General features: G+C 54.5%; 1 protein-coding gene across 2 annotated transcripts in view; it reads left to right on the top strand.

Moving 5' to 3' along the window:
• fip1l1a (FIP1 like 1a (S. cerevisiae)) overlaps positions 1-20,643 on the top strand; it is a 43,258-nt gene that overhangs the window by 1,622 nt on the left and 20,993 nt on the right. For both annotated transcript variants that reach the window (XM_053614381.1, XM_053614378.1), the window contains exons 2-6: positions 13,982-14,051; positions 14,985-15,030; positions 15,107-15,183; positions 16,979-17,025; positions 19,455-19,550. In XM_053614381.1, coding sequence (XP_053470356.1) covers positions 13,982-14,051; positions 14,985-15,030; positions 15,107-15,183; positions 16,979-17,025; positions 19,455-19,550 — 336 coding nt within the window. The remainder of the gene's footprint in view (positions 1-13,981; positions 14,052-14,984; positions 15,031-15,106; positions 15,184-16,978; positions 17,026-19,454; positions 19,551-20,643) is intronic.

Genomic DNA, 20,643 nt, shown 5'->3' with positions numbered 1-20,643 from the left:
GCTGGGTCGAGAGAGTGAGAGAGGGGGGAGAGAGTGAGAGAGGAGTGAGAGAGAGAGTGGGGAGAGAGTGTGAGGGGGGGGAGCTGGGGAGAGTGAGAAGGGGGGGAGAAGAGAGTGTGAAAGGGGGAGGGCAGGAGAGAGAGTGAGAGAGAGGGGTGGAGGGGGGAGAGATTGAGAGAGGGGGGAGAGAGTGTGAAAGGGGGAGGGTGGGGGAGAGAGCGTGGGGGGGGAGAGGTGTGAAAGGGGGAGGGCAGGGGAGAGAGAGAGAGGGGGTGGAGAGCTGGGTCGAGAGAGAGGGGAGAGAGTGAGAGAGAGGGGGGGAGAGAGGAGTGAGAGAGAGAGAGGGGGGTGAGAGAGTGTGAGAGGGGGGAGCTGGGGAGAGTGAGAAGGGGGGGAGAGAGTGTGAAAGGGGGGGAGGGCAGGAGAGAGAGTGAGAGAGAGGGGTGGAGGGGGAGAGATTGAGAGAGGGGGGAGAGAGTGTGAAAGGGGGAGGGTGGGGGAGAGAGTGTGAGGGGGGGGAGAGAGTGTGAAAGCGGGAGGGCAGGGGGGAGAGAGTGTGAGGGGGGGAGCTGGGGAGAGTGAGAAGGGGGGAGAGAGAGTGTGAAAGGGGGAGGGCAGGAGGGAGAGTGAGAGAGAGGGGTGGAGGGGGGAGAGATTGAGAGAGGGGGGAGAGAGTGTGAAAGGGGGAGGGTGGGGGAGAGAGCGTGGGGGGGGAGAGTGTGAAAGGGGGAGGGCAGGGGAGAGAGAGAGAGGGGTGGAGAGCTGGGTCGAGAGAGAGGGAGAGAGTGAGAGAGAGGGGGGAGAGAGTGAGAGAGAGAGGGGGGAGAGAGTGAGAGAGAGAGGGGGGAGAGAGTGTGAGAAAGGGGGGAGCTGGGGAGAGTGAGAAGGGGGGAGAGAGAGTGTAAAAGGGGGAGGGCAGGAAAGAGAGTGAGAGAGAGGGGTGGGGAGAGAGAGTGTGAAAGGGGGAGGGCAGGAGAGAGAGTGAGAGAGAGGGGTGGAGGGGGGAGAGATTGAGAGAGGGGGGAGAGAGTGTGAAAGGGGGAGGGTGGGGGAGAGAGTGTGAGGGGGGGAGAGAGTGTGAAAGGGGAGGGCAGGGGAGAGAGAGAGAGGGGTGGAGAGCTGGGTCGAGAGAGAGGGAGAGAGTGAGAGAGAGGGGGGAGAGAGTGAGAGAGAGAGGAGGGAGAGAGTGTGAGAAAGGGGGGAGCTGGGGAGAGTGAGAAGGGGGGAGAGAGAGTGTAAAAGGGGGAGGGCAGGAAAGAGAGTGAGAGAGAGGGGTGGAGAGAGAGAGAGGTGGAGAGCTGGGTCGAGAGAGTGAGAGAGGGGGGAGAGAGTGAGAGAGAGAGGGGGGAGAGAATGTGAGAGGGGGGAGCTGGGGAGGGTGGGGGAGAGAGTGTGAGGGGGGGAGAGAGTGTGAAAGGGGGAGGGCAGGGGAGAGAGAGAGAGGGGTGGAGAGCTGGGTCGAGAGAGAGGGAGAGAGTGAGAGAGAGGGGGGAGAGAGTGAGAGAGAGAGGGGGGGAGAGAGCGTGAGAAAGGGGGGAGCTGGGGAGAGTGAGAAGGGGGGAGAGAGAGTGTAAAAGGGGGAGGGCAGGAAAGAGAGTGAGAGAGAGGGGTGGAGAGAGAGAGAGGTGGAGAGCTGGGTCGAGAGAGTGAGAGAGAGTGGGGAGAGAATGTGAGAGGGGGGAGCTGGGGAGAGTGAGAAGGGGGGAGAGAGAGTGTGAAAGGGGGAGGGCAGGGGAGGGTGGGGGAGAGAGTGTGAAAGGGGAAGGGCAGGAGAGAGAGTGAGAGAGAGGGGTGGAGGGGGGAGAGATTGAGAGAGGGGGGGAGAGAGTGTGAAAGGGGGAGGGTGGGGGAGTGTGAAAGGGGGAGGGCAGGGGAGAGAGAGAGAGAGGGGTGGAGAGCTGGGTCGAGAGAGAGGGAGAGAGTGAGAGAGAGGGGGGAGAGAGAGGAGTGAGAGAGAGAGGGGGAGAGAGTGTGAGAAAGGGGGGAGCTGGGGGGAGCTGGGGAGAGTGAGAAGGGGGGAGAGAGAGTGTGAAAGGGGGAGGGCAGGGGAGGGTGGGGGAGAGAGTGTGAGGGGGGAGAGAGTGTGAAAGGGGGAGGGCAGGGGAGAGAGAGAGAGGGGTGGAGAGCTGGGTCGAGAGAGAGGGAGAGAGGGGGAGAGAGTGTGAGAAAGGGGGGAGCTGGGGGGAGCTGGGGAGAGTGAGAAGGGGGGAGAGAGAGTGTGAAAGGGGGAGGGTGGGGGAGGGCAGGGGAGGGTGGGGGGAGAGAGTGTGAGGGGGGGGAGAGAGTGTGAAAGGGGAAGGGCAGGAGAGAGAGTGAGAGAGAGGGGTGGAGGGGGGAGAGATTGAGAGAGGGGGGAGAGAGTGTGAAAGGGGGAGGGTGGGGGAGAGAGTGTGAGGGGGGGAGAGAGTGTGAAAGGGGGAGGGCAGGGGAGAGAGAGAGAGAGAGGGGTGGAGAGCTGGGTCGAGAGAGGGAGAGAGTGAGAGAGAGGGGGGAGAGAGAGGAGTGAGAGAGAGAGGGGGAGAGAGTGTGAGAAAGGGGGGAGCTGGGGGGAGCTGGGGAGAGTGAGAAGGGGGGAGAGAGAGTGTGAAAGGGGGAGGGTGGGGGAGCGAGTGTGAGGGGGGAGAGAGTGTGAAAGGGGGAGGGCAGGGGAGAGAGAGAGAGGGGTGGAGAGCTGGGTCGAGAGAGAGGGAGAGAGGGGGAGAGAGTGTGAGAAAGGGGGGAGCTGGGGGGAGCTGGGGAGAGTGAGAAGGGGGGAGAGAGAGTGTGAAAGGGGGAGGGCAGGGGAGGGTGGGGGAGAGAGTGTGAGGGGGGGAGAGAGTGTGAAAGGGGGGAGGCAGGGGAGAGAGAGAGAGGGGTGGAGAGCTGGGTCGAGAGAGAGGGAGAGAGTGAGAGAGAGGGGGGAGAGGGAGGGTGGGGGAGAGAGTGTGAGGGGGGGGAGAGAGTGTGAAAGGGGAAGGGCAGGAGAGAGAGTGAGAGAGAGGGGTGGAGGGGGGAGAGATTGAGAGAGGGGGGAGAGAGTGTGAAAGGGGGAGGGTGGGGGAGAGAGTGTGAGGGGGGGAGAGAGTGTGAAAGGGGGAGGGGCAGGGGAGAGAGAGAGAGAGAGGGGTGGAGAGCTGGGTCGAGAGAGAGGGAGAGAGTGAGAGAGAGGGGGGAGAGAGAGGAGTGAGAGAGAGAGGGGGAGAGAGTGTGAGAAAGGGGGGAGCTGGGGGGAGCTGGGGAGAGTGAGAAGGGGGGAGAGAGAGTGTGAAAGGGGGAGGGCAGGGGAGGGTGGGGGAGCGAGTGTGAGGGGGGGAGAGAGTGTGAAAGGGGGAGGGGAGGGGGGGGAGAGAGTGTGAAAGGGGGAGGGTGGGGGAGAGAGTGTGAGGGGGGGAGAGAGTGTGAAAGGGGGGAGGGCAGGGGAGAGAGAGAGAGAGAGGGGTGGAGAGCTGGGTCGAGAGAGAGGGAGAGAGTGAGAGAGAGGGGGGAGAGGGGGGAGAGATTGAGAGAGAGGGAGAGAGTGAGAGAGAGGGGGGAGAGGGGAGGGTGGGGGAGAGAGTGTGAGGGGGGGGAGAGAGTGTGAAAGGGGAAGGGCAGGAGAGAGAGTGAGAGAGAGGGGTGGAGGGGGGAGAGATTGAGAGAGGGGGGGAGAGAGTGTGAAAGGGGGAGGGTGGGGGAGAGAGTGTGAGGGGGGGAGAGAGTGTGAAAGGGGGGAGGGCAGGGGAGAGAGAGAGAGAGAGGGGTGGAGAGCTGGGTCGAGAGAGAGGGAGAGAGTGAGAGAGAGGGGGGGAGAGAGAGGAGTGAGAGAGAGAGGGGGAGAGAGTGTGAGAAAGGGGGGAGCTGGGGGGAGCTGGGGAGAGTGAGAAGGGGGGGAGAGAGAGTGTGAAAGGGGGAGGGCAGGGGAGGGTGGGGGAGCGAGTGTGAGGGGGGGAGAGAGTGTGAAAGGGGGAGGGGAGGGGGGAGAGAGTGTGAAAGGGGGAGGGTGGGGGAGAGAGTGTGAGGGGGGGAGAGAGTGTGAAAGGGGGAGGGCAGGGGAGAGAGAGAGAGAGAGGGGTGGAGAGCTGGGTCGAGAGAGAGGGAGAGAGTGAGAGAGAGGGGGGAGAGGGGGGGAGACATTGAGAGAGGGGGGAGAGAGTGTGAAAGGGGGAGGGTGGGGGAGAGAGTGTGAGGGGGGGAGAGAGTGTGAAAGGGGGAGGGCAGGGGAGAGAGAGAGAGAGAGGGGTGGAGAGCTGGGTCGAGAGAGAGGGAGAGAGTGAGAGAGAGGGGGGAGAGAGAGGAGTGAGAGAGAGAGGGGGAGAGAGTGTGAGAAAGGGGGGAGCTGGGGGGAGCTGGGGAGAGTGAGAAGGGGGGAGAGAGAGTGTGAAAGGGGGAGGGCAGGGGAGGGTGGGGGAGCGAGTGTGAGGGGGGGAGAGAGTGTGAAAGGGGGAGGGGAGGGGGGAGAGAGTGTGAAAGGGGGAGGGTGGGGGAGAGAGTGTGAGGGGGGGAGAGAGTGTGAAAGGGGGAGGGCAGGGGAGAGAGAGAGAGAGAGGGGTGGAGAGCTGGGTCGAGAGAGAGGGAGAGAGTGAGAGAGAGGGGGGGAGAGAGAGGAGTGAGAGAGAGAGGGGGAGAGAGTGTGAGAAAGGGGGGAGCTGGGGGGAGCTGGGGAGAGTGAGAAGGGGGGAGAGAGAGTGTGAAAGGGGGAGGGCAGGGGAGGGCAGGGGAGGGTGGGGGAGCGAGTGTGAGGGGGGGAGAGAGTGTGAAAGGGGGAGGGTGGGGGAGAGAGTGTGAGGGGGGGAGAGAGTGTGAAAGGGGGAGGGCAGGGGAGAGAGAGAGAGAGAGGGGTGGAGAGCTGGGTCGAGAGAGAGGGAGAGAGTGAGAGAGAGGGGGGAGAGAGAGGAGTGAGAGAGAGAGGGGGAGAGAGTGTGAGAAAGGGGGGAGCTGGGGGGAGCTGGGGAGAGTGAGAAGGGGGGAGAGAGAGTGTGAAAGGGGGAGGGCAGGGGAGGGTGGGGGAGCGAGTGTGAGCGGGGGAGAGAGTGTGAAAGGGGGAGGGGAGGGGGGAGAGAGTGTGAAAGGGGGAGGGTGGGGGGAGAGAGTGTGAGGGGGGGAGAGAGTGTGAAAGGGGGAGGGCAGGGGAGAGAGAGAGAGAGAGGGGTGGAGAGCTGGGTCGAGAGAGAGGGAGAGAGTGAGAGAGAGGGGGGGAGAGAGAGGAGTGAGAGAGAGAGGGGGAGAGAGTGTGAGAAAGGGGGGAGCTGGGGGGAGCTGGGGAGAGTGAGAAGGGGGGAGAGAGAGTGTGAAAGGGGGAGGGCAGGGGAGGGTGGGGGAGCGAGTGTGAGGGGGGGAGAGAGTGTGAAAGGGGGAGGGCAGGGGAGAGAGAGAGAGGGGTGGAGAGCTGGGTCGAGAGAGAGGGAGAGAGGGGGAGAGAGTGTGAGAAAGGGGGGAGCTGGGGGGAGCTGGGGAGAGTGAGAAGGGGGGAGAGAGAGTGTGAAAGGGGGAGGGCAGGGGAGGGTGGGGGAGAGAGTGTGAGGGGGGGAGAGAGTGTGAAAGGGGGAGGGCAGGGGAGAGAGAGAGAGGGGTGGAGAGCTGGGTCGAGAGAGAGGGAGAGAGTGAGAGAGAGGGGGGAGAGAGAGGAGTGAGAGAGAGAGGGGGGAGAGAGTGTGAGAAAGGGGGGAGCTGGGGAGGACAGGGGAGGGTGGGGGAGAGAGAGAGAGGGGTGGAGAGCTGGGTCGAGAGAGAGGGAGAGAGTGAGAGAGAGGGGGGAGAGAGAGGAGTGAGAGAGAGAGGGGGGAGAGCTGGGTCGAGAGAGTGAGAGAGAGGGGGGGAGAGAGAGGAGTGAGAGAGAGGGGGGGAGAGAGTGTGAAAGGGGGAGGGCAGGGGAGGGTGGGGGAGAGAGTGTGAGGGGGGGAGAGAGTGTGAAAGGGGGAGGGCAGGGGAGAGAGAGAGAGGGATGGAGAGCTGGGTCGAGAGAGAGGGAGAGAGTGAGAGAGAGGGGGGGAGAGAGAGGAGTGAGAGAGAGAGGGGGGAGAGAGTGTGAGAAAGGGGGGAGCTGGGGAGGGCAGGGGAGGGTGGGGGAGAGAGAGAGAGGGGTGGAGAGCTGGGTCGAGAGAGAGGGAGAGAGTGAGAGAGAGGGGGGAGAGAGAGGAGTGAGAGAGAGAGGGGGGAGAGAGTGTGAGAAAGGGGGGAGCTGGGTGGGGGAGAGAGTGTGAGGGGGGGAGAGAGTGTGAAAGGGGGAGGGCAGGGGAGAGAGAGAGAGGGGTGGAGAGCTGGGTCGAGAGAGAGGGAGAGAGTGAGAGAGAGGGGGGAGAGAGAGGAGTGAGAGAGAGAGGGGGGAGAGAGTGTGAGAAAGGGGGGAGCTGGGGAGGACAGGGGAGGGTGGGGGAGAGAGAGAGAGGGGTGGAGAGCTGGGTCGAGAGAGAGGGAGAGAGTGAGAGAGAGGGGGGGAGAGAGAGGAGTGAGAGAGAGAGGGGGGAGAGCTGGGTCGAGAGAGTGAGAGAGAGGGGGGAGAGAGAGGAGTGAGAGAGAGGGGGGGAGAGAGTGTGAAAGGGGGAGGGCAGGGGAGGGTGGGGGAGAGAGTGTGAGGGGGGGAGAGAGTGTGAAAGGGGGAGGGCAGGGGAGAGAGAGAGAGGGATGGAGAGCTGGGTCGAGAGAGAGGGAGAGAGTGAGAGAGAGGGGGGAGAGAGAGGAGTGAGAGAGAGAGGGGGGAGAGAGTGTGAGAAAGGGGGGAGCTGGGGAGGGCAGGGGAGGGTGGGGGAGAGAGAGAGAGGGGTGGAGAGCTGGGTCGAGAGAGAGGGAGAGAGTGAGAGAGAGGGGGGAGAGAGAGGAGTGAGAGAGAGAGGGGGGAGAGAGTGTGAGAAAGGGGGGAGCTGGGGAGGGCAGGGGAGGGTGGGGGAGAGAGTGTGAGGGGGGGAGAGAGTGTGAAAGGGTGAAAGGGGGAGGGCAGGGGAGAGAGAGAGGGGGTGGAGAGCTGGGTCGAGAGAGAGGGAGAGAGTGAGAGAGAGGAGTGAGAGAGAGAGGGGGGAGAGAGTGTGAGAAAGGGGGAGGGCAGGAAAGAGAGTGAGAGAGAGGGGTGGAGAGAGAGAGAGGGGTGGAGAGCTGGGTCGAGAGAGAGGGAGAGAGTGAGAGAGAGGGGGGAGAGAGTGTGAGAGGGGGGAGCTGGGGAGAGTGAGGAGGGGGGAGAGAGAGGAGTGAGAGAGAGAGGGGGGAGAGAGCGTGAGAAAGGGGGGAGCTGGGGAGGGCAGGGGAGGGTGGGGGAGAGAGTGTGAGGGGGGGGGAGAGAGTGTGAAAGGGGGAGGGCAGGGGAGAGAGAGAAAGGGGTGGAGAGCTGGGTCGAGAGAGAGGGAGAGAGTGAGAGAGAGGGGGGAGAGAGAGGAGTGAGAGAGAGGGGGGAGAGAGTGTGAGAAAGGGGGGAGCTGGGGAGAGTGAGAAGGGGGGAGAGAGAGTGTAAAAGGGGGAGGGCAGGAAAGAGAGTGAGAGAGAGGGGTGGAGAGAGAGAGAGGTGGAGAGCTGGGTCGAGAGAGTGTGAGAGGGGGGAGCTGGGGAGAGTGAGAAGGGGGGAGAGAGAGTGTGAAAGGGGGAGGGCAGGAGAGATAGTGAGAGAGAGGGGTGGAGGGGGGAGAGATTGAGAGAGGGGGGAGAGAGTGTGAAAGGGGGAGGGGAGGGCAGGGGAGGGTGGGGGAGAGAGTGTGAAAGGGGGAGGGTGGGGGAGAGAGTGTGAGAGGGGGGAGAGAGTGTGAAAGGGGGAGGGCAGGGGAGAGAGAGAGAGGGGTGGAGAGCTGGGTCGAGAGAGAGGGAGAGAGTGAGAGAGAGGGGGGAGAGAGTGAGAGAGAGGAGTGAGAGAGAGAGGGGGGAGAGAGTGTGAGAGAGAGGGGTGGAGGGGGGAGAGATTGAGAGAGAGGGGTGGAGGGGGGAGAGATTGAGAGAGGGGGGAGAGAGTGTGAAAGGGGGAGGGCAGGAGAGAGAGTGAGAGAGAGGGGTGGGGAGAGAGAGTGTGAAAGGGGGAGGGCAGGAGAGATAGTGAGAGAGAGGGGTGGAGGGGGGAGAGATTGAGAGAGGGGGGAGAGAGTGTGAAAGGGGGAGGGTGGGGGAGAGAGTGTGAGAGGGGGGAGAGAGTGTGAAAGGGGGAGGGCAGGGGAGAGAGAGAGAGGGGTGGAGAGCTGGGTCGAGAGAGAGGGAGAGAGTGAGAGAGAGGGGGGAGAGAGTGAGAGAGGAGTGAGAGAGAGAGGGGTGGAGGGGGGAGAGATTGAGAGAGAGGGGTGGAGGGGGGAGAGATTGAGAGAGGGGGGAGAGAGTGTGAAAGGGGGAGGGCAGGAGAGAGAGTGAGAGAGAGGGGTGGGGGGGAGAGCATGAGAAAGGGGGAGGGCGGGGGAGAGCATGAGAAAGGGGGAGGGCGGGGGAGAGAGAGATGGGGTGGAGAGCTGGGTCGAGAGAGAGGGAGAGAGTGAGAGAGAGGGGGGAGAGAGTGAGAGAGAGGAGAGAGAGAGAGAGAGGGGGAGAGTGAGAAGGGGAGAGAGTGAGAGAGAGGAGGAGAGAGTGATGGTGTGAGAGTGAGAAGGGGAGAGAGGAGAGAGAGAGGGGGCTGGGGAGAGATAGAGAGGGGGGGTGAGAAGGGGAGAGAAGGGGAGAGAGTGAGAGAGAGGAGGAGAGAGTGATGGCGTGAGAGTGAGAAGGGGAGAGAGTGAGAGAGAGGAGGAGAGAGAGAGAGAGAGAGGGGCTGGGGGAGAGATAGAGGGGGGAGAGATAGAGGGGGGGAGAGAGCATGAGAAAGGGGGAGGGCGGGGGAGAGAGAGAGGGGTGGAGAGCTGGGTCGAGAGAAAGGGGGAGAGTGAGAAGGGAGACAGGGGGCGGGGAGAGCATGAGAAAGGGGGGAGGGCGGGGGAGAGTGAAGGGTAGAGAGCTGGGTCAAGAGAGAGGGGGGAGAGTGGGGGGGAGAGAGCATGAGAAAGGGGGAGGGCGGGGGAGAGAGAGAGAGGGGCGGGGGGGAGAGAGAGAGAGAGGGGGAGAGAGAGAGAGAGTGGGGAGAGAGCATGAGAAAGGGGGGGGCGGGGGGGAGAGAGAGAGAGGGGTGGAGAGCTGGGTCGAGAGAGGGGGAGAGTGAGAGGGGAGAGAGTGAGAGAGAGGAGGAGAGAGTGATGGCGTGAGAGTGAGAAGGGGAGAGAGGGAGAGAGAGAGGGGCTGGGGGAGAGATACAGAGGGGGGGTGAGAAGGGGAGAGAGTGAGAGAGAGGGGGAGAGTGAGAAGGGGAGAGAGTGAGAGAGTGATGCGTGAGAGTGAGAAGGGGAGAGAGGAGAGAGAGAGGGGCTGGGGGAGAGATAGAGAGGGGGAGATAGAGAGAGAGGGGGGGAGAGAGCATGAGAAAGGGGGGGCGGGGGGGAGAGAGAGAGGGGTGGAGAGCTGGGTCGAGAGAGAGGGGGAGAGTGAGAAGGGGAGAGAGTGAGAGAGAGGGGGGAGGGAGTGAGAGAGAGGAGAGAGAGAGGGGGGAGAGTGAGAAGGGGAGAGAGTGAGAGAGAGGAGGAGAGAGTGATGGCATGAGAGTGAGAAGGGGAGAGAGGAGAGAGAGAGGGGCTGGGGGAGAGATAGAGAGGGGGAGATAGAGAGAGAGGGGGGGAGAGAGCATGAGAGAGAGGGGCTGGGGGAGAGATACAGAGGGGGGTGAGAAGGGGAGAGAGTGAGAGAGAGGGGGGAGAGTGAGAAGGGGAGAGAGTGAGAGAGTGATGAGCGTGAGAGTGAGAAGGGGAGAGAGGAGAGAGAGAGGGGCTGGGGGAGAGATAGAGAGAGAGAGGGGGAGAGAGCATGAGAAAGGGGGGGCGGGGGAGAGAGAGAGAGGGGTGGAGAGCTGGGTCGAGAGAGAGGGGGAGAGTGAGAAGGGGAGAGAGTGAGAGAGAGGGGGGAGGGAGTGAGAGAGAGGAGAGAGAGAGGGGGAGAGAGTGAGAGAGAGGAGGAGAGAGTGATGGTGTGAGAGTGAGAAGGGGAGAGAGGAGAGAGAGAGGAGCTGGGGGAGAGATACAGAGGGGAGGTGAGAAGGGGAGAGAGTGAGAGAGAGGGGGAGAGTGAGAGAGTGATGGCGTGAGAGTGAGATGGGGAGAGAGGAGAGAGAGAGGGGCTGGGGGAGAGATAGAGGGGGAGAGAGAGAGGAGCTGGGGGAGAGATACAGAGGGGGGATGAGAAGGGGAGAGAGTGAGAGAGAGGGGGAGAGTGAGAAGGGGAGAGAGTGAGAGAGTGATGGCGTGAGAGTGAGATGAGGAGAGAGAGAGGGGCTGGGGGAGAGATAGAGGGGGGAGAGATAGAGGGGGGGAGAGAGCATGAGAAAGGGGGAGGGTGGGGGAGAGAGAGAGAGAGGGGTGGAGAGCTGGGTTGAGAGAAAGGGGGAGAGTGAGAAGGGGAGAGAGAGAGAGGGGTGGGGAGAGCATGAGAAAGGGGGAGGGCAGGGGAGAGTGAGGGGTGGAGAGCTGGGTCAAGAGAGAGGGGGAGAGTGAGAAGGGGAGAGAGGAGGAGAGAGTGATGGCGTGAGAGAGAGAGAGGAGCTGGGGGAGAGATACAGAGGGGGGATGAGAAGGGGAGAGAGTGAGAGAGAGGGGGAGAGTGAGAAGGGGAGAGAGTGAGAGAGTGATGGCGTGAGAGTGAGATGAGGAGAGAGAGAGGGGCTGGGGGAGAGATAGAGGGGGGAGAGATAGAGGGGGGGAGAGAGCATGAGAAAGGGGGAGGGTGGGGGAGAGAGAGAGAGAGGGGTGGAGAGCTGGGTTGAGAGAAAGGGGGAGAGTGAGAAGGGGAGAGAGAGAGAGGGGTGGGGAGAGCATGAGAAAGGGGGAGGGCAGGGGAGAGTGAGAAGGGGAGAGAGGAGGAGAGAGTGATGGCGTGAGAGAGAGAGAGGGGCGGGGGGAGAGAGAGAGAGAGAGGTGGAGAGCTGGGTCGAGAGAGAGGGGGAGAGAGTGATGGTGTGAGGGGGGGGAGAGAGAGAGAGAGAGGGAGAGATAGAGAGAGGGGGGAGTGAGAAGGGGAGAGAGGAGAGAGAGGGGCTGGGGGGAGAGATAGAGGGGGGGGGTGAGAAGGGGAGAGAGTGAGAGAGAGGGGGGAGAGAGAGGGGGAGAGAGAGAGGGGGAGAGTGAGAAGGGGGGAGAGTGAGAGAGTGATGGCGTGAGTGAGATGGGGGAGAGAGAGGGGGAAGAGATGGAGAGAGGGGGGAGTGAGAAGGGGGGAGAGTGAGGGGGGGAGAGAGAGCATGAGAAAGTGGGAGGGGGGAAAGAGTGATGGTGAGATAGTGAGGGGGGAGAGTGAGACGGGAGAGAGTGGGGGGGAGAGTGAGAGAGAGAAATGAGGGGGGTTAAAGAGAGGAGTGAGAGCATGAGAAAGGGGGAGGGGGGAGAGTGAGAAAGGTGGAAGAGAGCATGAGAAAGGGGGGGAGAGAGAGCATGAGAAAGAGGGGGAAGTGAGAGGGGGGGAGAGAGAGCATGAGAAAGGGGGAGGGGGGAGAGTGAGAGAGGGGGGAGAGAGAGCATGAGAGAGTGAGGGGGAGAGTGAGACGAGGGGGAGAGAGTAATGGCAAGAGAGAGTGAGGGGGAGAGTGAGAGAGAAATGAGGGGGGTTAAAGAGAGGGGTGAGAGCATGAGAAAGGGGGAGGGGGGAGAGTGAGAAAGGGGGAGGGGGAGAGTGAGAGAGGGGGGAGAGAGAGCATGAGAAAGGGGGAGGGGGGAGAGTGATGGCAAGAGAGAGTGAGGGGGAGAGTGAGAGAGAAATGAGGGGGGTTAAAGAGAGGGGTGAGAGCATGAGAAAGGGGGAGGGGGAGAGTGAGAAAGGGGAAGAGAGCATGAGAAAGGGGGGGAGAGAGCATGAGAAAGGGGGAGGGGGGAGAGTGAGAGAGGGGGGGGAGAGAGCATGAGAAAGGGGGAGGGGGGAGAGTGAGAGAGAGAAATGAGGGGGGTTAAAGAGAGGAGTGAGAGCATGAGAAAGGGGGAGGGGGGAAGAGAGCATGAGAAAGGGGGGGAGTGAGAGCGTGGGGAGGGGGGAGAGTGAGCATGAGAAAGGGGGAGGGGGAGAGTGAGCATGAGAAAGGGGGAGGGGGAGAGTGAGAGAGGGGGGAGAGAGTGCATGAGAAAGGGGGAGGGGGGAGAGTGAGGGGGGGAGGGTGAGCATGAGAAAGGGTGAGGGGGGAGAGTGAGAGAGGGGGGAGAGTGAGCATGAGAAAGGGTGAGGGGGAGAGTGAGCATGAGAAAGGGGGAGGGGGAGAGAGAGAGGGGGGGAGTGAGCATGAGAAAGGGGGAGGGGGTAGAGTGAGCATGAGAAAGGGGGAGGGGGAGAGAGAGAGGGGGGAGAGTGAGAGAGGGGGAGAGTGAGCATGAGAAAGGGTGAGGGGGGAGAGTGAGAGAGGGGGGAGAGAGTGCATGAGAAAGGGGGAGGGGGAGAGTGAGCATGAGAAAGGGGGAGGGGGAGAGAGAGAGGGGGGAGAGTGAGCATGAGAAAGGGGGAGGGGGGAGAGTGAGCATGAGAAAGGGGGAGGGGGAGAGAGAGAGGGGGGAGAGTGAGCATGAGAAAGGGGGAGGGGGGAGAGTGAGCATGAGAAAGGGGGAGGGGGGAGAGTGAGGGAGGGGGAGAGTGAGCATGAGAAAGGGGGAGCAGGGAGAGTGAGAGGGGGGGAGAGTGAGCATGAGAAAGGGGGAGGGGGGAGAGTGAGAGAGGGGGGGAGAGTGAGCATGAGAAAGGGGGAGGGGGAGAGTGAGAGGGGGGGAGAGTGAGCATGAGGGAGGGGGAGAGTGAGAGAGGGGGGGAGAGTGAGCATGAGAAAGGGGGAGGGGGGAGAGAGTGCATGAGAAAGGGGGAGGGGGAGAGTGAGAGGGGGGGAGAGTGAGCATGAGAAAGGGGGAGGGGGGAGAGTGAGAGAGGGGGGGAGAGTGAGCATGAGAAAGGGGGAGGGGGAGAGTGAGAGAGGGGGGGAGAGTGAGCATGAGAAAGGGGGAGGGGGAGAGTGAGAGAGGGGGGGAGAGTGAGCATGAGAAAGGGGGAGGGGGGAGAGAGTGCATGAGAAAGGGGGAGGGGGGAGAGTGAGAGAGGGGGGGAGAGTGAGCATGAGAAAGGGGGAGGGGGGAGAGTGAGAGAGGGGGGGAGAGTGAGCATGAGAAAGGGGGAGGGGGAGAGTGAGAGAGGGGGGGAGAGTGAGCATGAGAAAGGGGGAGGGGGAGAGTGAGAGAGGGGGGGAGAGTGAGCATGAGAAAGGGGGAGGGGGAGAGTGAGAGAGGGGGGGAGAGTGAGCATGAGAAAGGGGGAGGGGGGAGAGAGTGCATGAGAAAGGGGGAGGGGGAGAGTGAGAGAGGGGGGGGAGAGTGAGCATGAGAAAGGGGGAGGGGGAGAGTGAGAGAGGGGGGGAGAGTGAGCATGAGAAAGGGGGAGGGGGAGAGTGAGAGAGGGGGGGAGAGTGAGCATGAGAAAGGGGGAGGGGGGAGAGTGAGAGAGGGGGGGAGAGTGAGCATGAGAAAGGGGGAGGGGGGAGAGTGAGAGAGGGGGGGAGAGTGAGCATGAGAAAGGGGGAGGGGGGAGAGAGTGCATGAGAAAGGGGGAGGGGGGAGAGTGAGAGAGGGGGGGAGAGTGAGCATGAGAAAGGGGGAGGGGGGAGAGTGAGAGAGGGGGGGAGAGTGAGCATGAGAAAGGGGGAGGGGGGAGAGAGTGCATGAGAAAGGGGGAGGGGGGAGAGTGAGAGAGGGGGGGAGAGTGAGCGAGCATGAGAAAGGGGGAGGGGGAGAGTGAGAGAGGGGGGGAGAGTGAGCGAGCATGAGAAAGGGGGAGGGGGGAGAGAGTGCATGAGAAAGGGGGAGGGGGGAGAGAGTGCATGAGAAAGGGGGAGGGGGGAGAGTGAGAGAGGGGGAGAGAGTGCAGCCATGTAGTAGAGATAAACCTGCACAGAACACACTGTTAGCAGACTGTGATCAAACTTCTGCCTGTTTGGATTGACTGATGTTTGAAAAGATCAGCACACACACACACACACACACACACACACACACACACACAGTCAGTTCTTATTCTGTCTGGTCACTTCTTATAGACAACGACGATGATGTGAACGATGCCGCAGGTGATGATGACGATAAGAAGACCGAGACTGAAATTTTCAGGTGAGTGTTTCCTCCACATCTGATCACATGACCCATCCTGCTAACTCTATATAAAGATCAGGTCCGGTTTTCCACTTCCATCTTGATATATTGCAGCAATTAAGACCTAGTGACCCATTCACACGCCTGGCGTCCCAGTTTTGCCTCTGGCGCTATAAGCGCTGCTTATTTCCAGCTCGAGCGGCGTGGAATAAATACAGATGCATTGTTTGTGAGGGAGCGTGTGCGACGAGCTGAGCTGGAATGAAATGGGTCATCACATTTATTTCTCATTAGGCGGAGTTATGCTACACTAATGAAGCATGTACATTTAATACCCGGTAAGCTCAGTGCTCGGTAATGACATATCACGGATATTAAAAAAACCCACTCGGATGTGGATGGGAAGCTGAGGGCGAAATGACTTTTTGACTGCTCATTAAATTCACCGGCTCGCGTAAACACAAACCAGAGCTCAAGCACTCACCTCCAAAAGGCACTCGGAGCTTGACGCGGCATTTCTGAGCGGCCTAAAGATGCGGATTTCACTTCTTATTCCCCATCACATATGATATGCTGGTCCGATTCCGACAGCTGGCTTGTAAACGGATCCTCCAAGCCACTCAGGGATCTGTTCAGACCCACATCAAGTTGCGCGTTGGCCAGGCAAACACGGTTCACAAAAAGCTGTGCGGTGATGCTCAGAGTCTTTCTTAATCTTCGTCACATGACCCCTGTTTTAACAAGCTCTCATTCTGTTCTTCCTCTTTGCAATATTGTAAAGATTGCCCCCCCCACATCACCTCAGGGCTTGTGATAGGGGTGTGATAAACGGCTGATTACTTGAATTAGATGCCTTAGGAAAGATCTACTAATTTGTGCCTCCATTTCTCATATTTACTAATGTGATGTTGTTTTTTTTTTTAAATATATAACTGTGTCTTGAATTCCCAGTGCTTTGGTTGGAGATGTGGAAGGCGTTAATGGAGTTGATCATCAGGTAGCTATTTTTCCTTAATCACTGCTTTAGTAATTCACCAAAATATAGTAAACGCGTGCTTTCTCCCGTCACGAAGGATGCGGACAGCGACTCGGACAGCGACGACAACTTGCGCGTTACCATCGGCAACATCAAAACAGACATCCAGAGCACGTGAGTAATCGCTGTTCGAGGCCAAGCAAGACACTCATCCCCTGCACCGTGTCCTGTGTCTCTGCCATCTCGTGTTGTCTGGAAAGGCAAAAGGTTTTTATTTGTTTTTAAAAAAATAGTTTTTCATTATGATTTTGTACTAAGTTATACAAAAAAAAAAGAAGTAGAAGGCTGAGATCAAAATGAAACCCCCAAAAGAACATTTAGGAGAGATCTCCTCATATGTCTGCAGCTCTCAAAGAAAAGGAGAAATATTCCAAATAGCCCCTTTCATGTTAAAATCATGTGATACGAGTGGCCCAGCTTTACCGTTAAGGTCACCATGTTGTTCACACTTTGGAATTGTCTTACGTCTTCCCCTAGCGTATTGCTGTTTCAGTCCTCCCAGGGTTCTGACTCGCACCAGAATCCTCCCAGGGTTCTGACTCGCACCAGAATCCTCCCAGGGTTCTGACTCGCACCAGAATTCACCGTTCAAATCGTGTCAGAGTTCTTGGGGGTGTCGTCCAGACTTGTCCATACATTTTTGGTTTAATAGTGAGAACATACAGCTGAGCATAAAAGATGGACAAGGACATGTCTGCACAAAGAATCCATGTAATAACATAAACTTAACGCATTTCTTTTAATGCAAATTTACCGAAACCACTCCTCGAACACTTTGTATTCTGGCACAGTATCCCCCCCCCCAAAAAAAAACCTTAAATAAAAATAACTCTAATGTTTTACATACCATCGATTCTTTCCAGCCTTTCTCTCAGTGCTATGAAGAATGTAAATGGTACTAGTATTCTAGTTTTAATGAAATGCCAGGGCTTCACTTGTTTTGGGCTTTGTGTGTGTGGGTGGGGGGTGGGGGCGGGGCGGTGGTTGGTCCCGTAACGAACAACCTTCCCTCGCCCCCCCAGACGGCCCTTTAATTCGAACACTTCGGTGTTTTAGCGTGATTCGGGGCCAACTATAGCGTTGGAGGGAGCGTTGAAGCTCTGTTTGTTTGAAATTTGAGTTTCAAAGTCTTTCGAGCTACCTTCCATCAAAATTTCAGATTTTGCCTTTAATTACTGCGATCAAACTGGTTCACTATTTAAAATTACCGCGTGTAACAAAAGTGTCTAATTTCAGGATTCTTCGGATGTTTTCGAGTTTCCCTTATTTTGCGGTCTGTACCAAGATGAGAGCTAGCGAAAGCCTAAACTCAATCTCAGATTGAAATTGGGTATCCTCAAGCGCTCATAAGTTCTGAAAATGTCATCAATTACATGTACTCCTTTTTTCAGCAGTGGAAGGAGTAGTTTTGTCCTTTTTTTTTTGCGAACATATAGCCTTTTTATTTGAAATTAACTAGTTTTTTTTGCCAGTAGAAAACAAATAACGTGACAAATTTGTTGAATATTTGTCTACATCTATAAATGCAGTTGCAATGAAAGTATTTACCTTTAACAGTTATTTGAATGCTTTTCTATTTGATTTAATTATATTTTCACCATCTATATATAAAATTGAGATAAACAAACAAATAAAGCAATAGAAATGAAATCGTTGTCTCAGTAAGAGTGCATGATGTTTTGGACACTGATGTACCATGCTCAGAGTCTCTGCAGGTAGGTTCAGGCGTAAGTTTCAGAGGATTATGCCTAATACTTGTGTCTGAAACAGAGAACTCTGGATTTAGGCGAATCTCGTGCTTCCTGGAAATGCTGCTTTCTGGAAACAAACGCTGTTGTTCTGGCATCAGTATGCCAATGATGATGTGTTAGTTAAGTAACTTAATGTTCTGTGTGTTTCCATATTTCAGTAGCACTGCTGTCAATCTCAAGACCTCAGGCATAACCACCGTGTCAGGTAATAACCTGCTGACCTTTAACCTTTTAAACAAAACCAAAAAAAAACCCTCACATTTGGGGGAACAGCTATAATTAGGGGCTATAATTGTTTTCTTTCTACTTCTTCTTCTTTTTCTACTTCTACTACTACTGCTGCTTCTACTTCTACTACTTCTATTTTTTCTACTACTACAACTACTACTACTACTTCTATTTCTACTACTACAACTACTACTACTACTACTACAACTATTACTACTTCTATTTCTACTACTACTACTACTACTACTACAACTATTACTACTTCTATTTCTACTACTACTACTACTACAACTACTACTACTTCTATTTTTTCTACTACTACTACTACTACTACAACTACTACTTCTACTACTTCTATTTTTTCTACTACTACAACTACTACTACTACTTCTATTTCTACTACTACTACTACTACTACTACAACTATTACTACTTCTATTTCTACTACTACTACTACTACAACTACTACTACTTCTATTTTTTCTACTACTACTACTACAACTACTACTTCTACTACTTCTATTTTTTCTACTACTACAACTACTACTACTACTTCTATTTCTACTACTACAACTACTACTACTACTTCTATTTCTACTACTACAACTACTACTACTTCTATTTCTACTACTACAACTACTACAACTACTACTACTTCTATTTCTGCTACTACAACTACTACTACTTCTATTTCTACTACTACAACTACTACAACTACTACTACTTCTATTTCTGCTACTACAACTACTACAACTACTACTACTTCTATTTCTACTACTACAACTACTACTACTTCTATTTCTACTACTACAACTACTACTACTTCTATTTCTGCTACTACAACTACTACAACTACTACTACTTCTATTTCTACTACTACAACTACTACTACTTCTATTTCTACTACTACAACTACTACAACTACTACTACTTCTATTTCTGCTACTACAACTACTACAACTACTACTACTTCTATTTCTGCTACTACAACTACTACAACTACTACTACTTCTATTTCTACTACTACAACTACTACTACTTCTATTTCTACTACTACAACTACTACAACTACTACTACTTCTATTTCTGCTACTACAACTACTACAACTACTACTACTTCTATTTCTACTACTACAACTACTACAACTACTACTACTTCTATTTCTACTACTACAACTACTACAACTACTACTACATCTATTTCTGCTACTACAACTACTACAACTACTACTACTTCTATTTCTACTACTACAACTACTACTACTTCTATTTCTACTACTACAACTACTACTACTTCTATTTCTGCTACTACAACTACTACAACTACTACTACTTCTATTTCTACTACTACAACTACTACTACTTCTATTTCTACTACTACAACTACTACTACTTCTATTTCTACTACTACTACTACTACTACTACAACTACTATTTTTTCTACTACTACCACTACTTCTATTTCTACTACTACTACTACTACTACTACTACTACTATTTTTTCTACTACTACAACTACTACTACTTCTATTTCTACTACTACTACTACTACTACTACTACTACTACTATTTTTTCTACTACTACCACTACTACTACTACTACCACTACTTCTATTTCTACTACTACTACTACTACTATTTTTTCTACTACTACAACTACTACTACTTCTATTTTTTCTACTACTACAACTACTACTACTTCTATTTTTTCTACTACTACAACTACTACTATTTCTACTACTACTACATGGAGGTCTATAGGAGCCTGTGGCAAAAAATATTTCCCCTTTGCTCAAATGTTTTGGCCATGTCAAGTTCAACAAATACCATGATGTTAATTTCACGTCATACCATTAAATTAAAAGGTAAGTGCTTTCAATTTTTTTTTTTTATTTCCTCTCATACAAATGTTGTCCATTCATCAGAAATTTTGGATCATATTAAAACCAACTCTTGGATTTTTGATGGTTCATCCATAACTTGCAAACAAATTTGATGGCCATTTCTCAGCAACACTTTTATGGATGGACATTGTATGGAAATTGACATGTAATTTTAGCAACATGACCTCATATTAACAAACAAGCCTCAGGTTCATTTGTAAGTTGGGAGGACTACTGAAAACAGGAAGTGACCCATCTCAACAGCGGCTTGACGTATTGCCACAAATTTTGTCTCTCAATCTCTTTGAGAATAAGTTCTGATGTTCCCAATGGTTTCTGTTCTTCTTCTGTCAGTAAAGGGTGGGGCCAGAAAGTGATTTTTGTAGCATTTTGTTTGATATTTACATTATTTTATTTTCATTTAGCTGCAGCGACTCTTATTTTACACTTGATCTAGATGTCCAGTAAGTGACCAAACAATGTTTATCATTTGAGCACTTATGTGTATCCTAATGTTCCCCAGGCACAAAGGTCAGAGGAGTGGCTCTGGTTGCAGTGGACGGCATCATTGGCACTCCAGAACTAGAGGTGGATGAGGAGAAGCCTTGGAGAAAGCCAGGTGTGTATGTTCAAGTAGGATGGGAAGGAAAACACTTTCCTTTTAATTTAATGGTATGACTTATGAGCCTGACAGGAGTAAAAGGAAAGAAAATGACTTGCTGAGAACTCCTTGCTGAGGTATGAGAATCGAAAAACAGAGTTTACAGACATCCATGTTGAATTTGTTTTTAAATTCATTTGATTATATATTTGAAATGGTCTAATCCAGCTGTCTACACTAACAACTTTTTTACCTTCCAAAAACCTTACCCTTGCACCAATTCTAAGCCATGTCATTTCTGAGGTCTAATATTGCTATTGATTACGAGAAACTTATTTTTACTTGTATCTCATTGTGCACACTGCATGCCTAAATCATCAGTTGCCTCAAACTGTGCACAGTGGTTCAAATAATCTGAAATGGACTTGCTTGTGTGGTTTATGGGTGTAAATATAATATATGGTCACCAAACAGTAGCGGCAGCCATCTTGAAAAAACTTTTTTCCAAGAATGCCAATCCACAAATTGTAGACGCAGTTTTTCGCAGATTGGTGAACCTCTGCCCGTCTTTATTTCTGAAAGACTCTTTTTATTTTTATACCTGACCTGTTCCCAATTAATCTCCAGCTGTTTCTTTTTACTAACACTTACTTTTCCAGCCTTTTGTTGCCTCTGTCCCAACTGTTTTGAGACGTGTTGCAGCCATCAAATACAAAATTACCTTATTTTTTCCCCTTCAAACAGTACATTTCCTCAGTTTAAACATTTGATATGTTTTCTATGTTCTACTGTGAATAACACACGGGTTTATGAGATTTGCAAATCATTGCATTCTGTTTTTATTTACATTTTACACAGCGTCCCAACTTTTTTGGAATTGGGGTTGTACATTATTTACTATCACAAGTAAGGAATCGATAGGAGGTGATTTGGATGCTAATATAGAGTGGTTTGAGTTCAATTGTATTTATTTTTAATACAGACTTGCTGTTTTACGTAACTATACAGATGATACAGTATTAGCCACACAATTCATTTGAGGCACGAATGGCCAAAAATGAGCTTATATTTGAATTGATCCAATGTAGTATGTACACCGCTAAAGCTTCAT

The sequence above is a fragment of the Ictalurus furcatus genome, chromosome 25 (assembly GCF_023375685.1).
Source record: "Ictalurus furcatus strain D&B chromosome 25, Billie_1.0, whole genome shotgun sequence".
Lineage (NCBI taxonomy): Eukaryota > Metazoa > Chordata > Actinopteri > Siluriformes > Ictaluridae > Ictalurus > Ictalurus furcatus.
The sequence above is the reverse complement of the archived record's forward strand: the minus strand, read 5'-3'. Positions and strand labels throughout refer to the sequence as shown.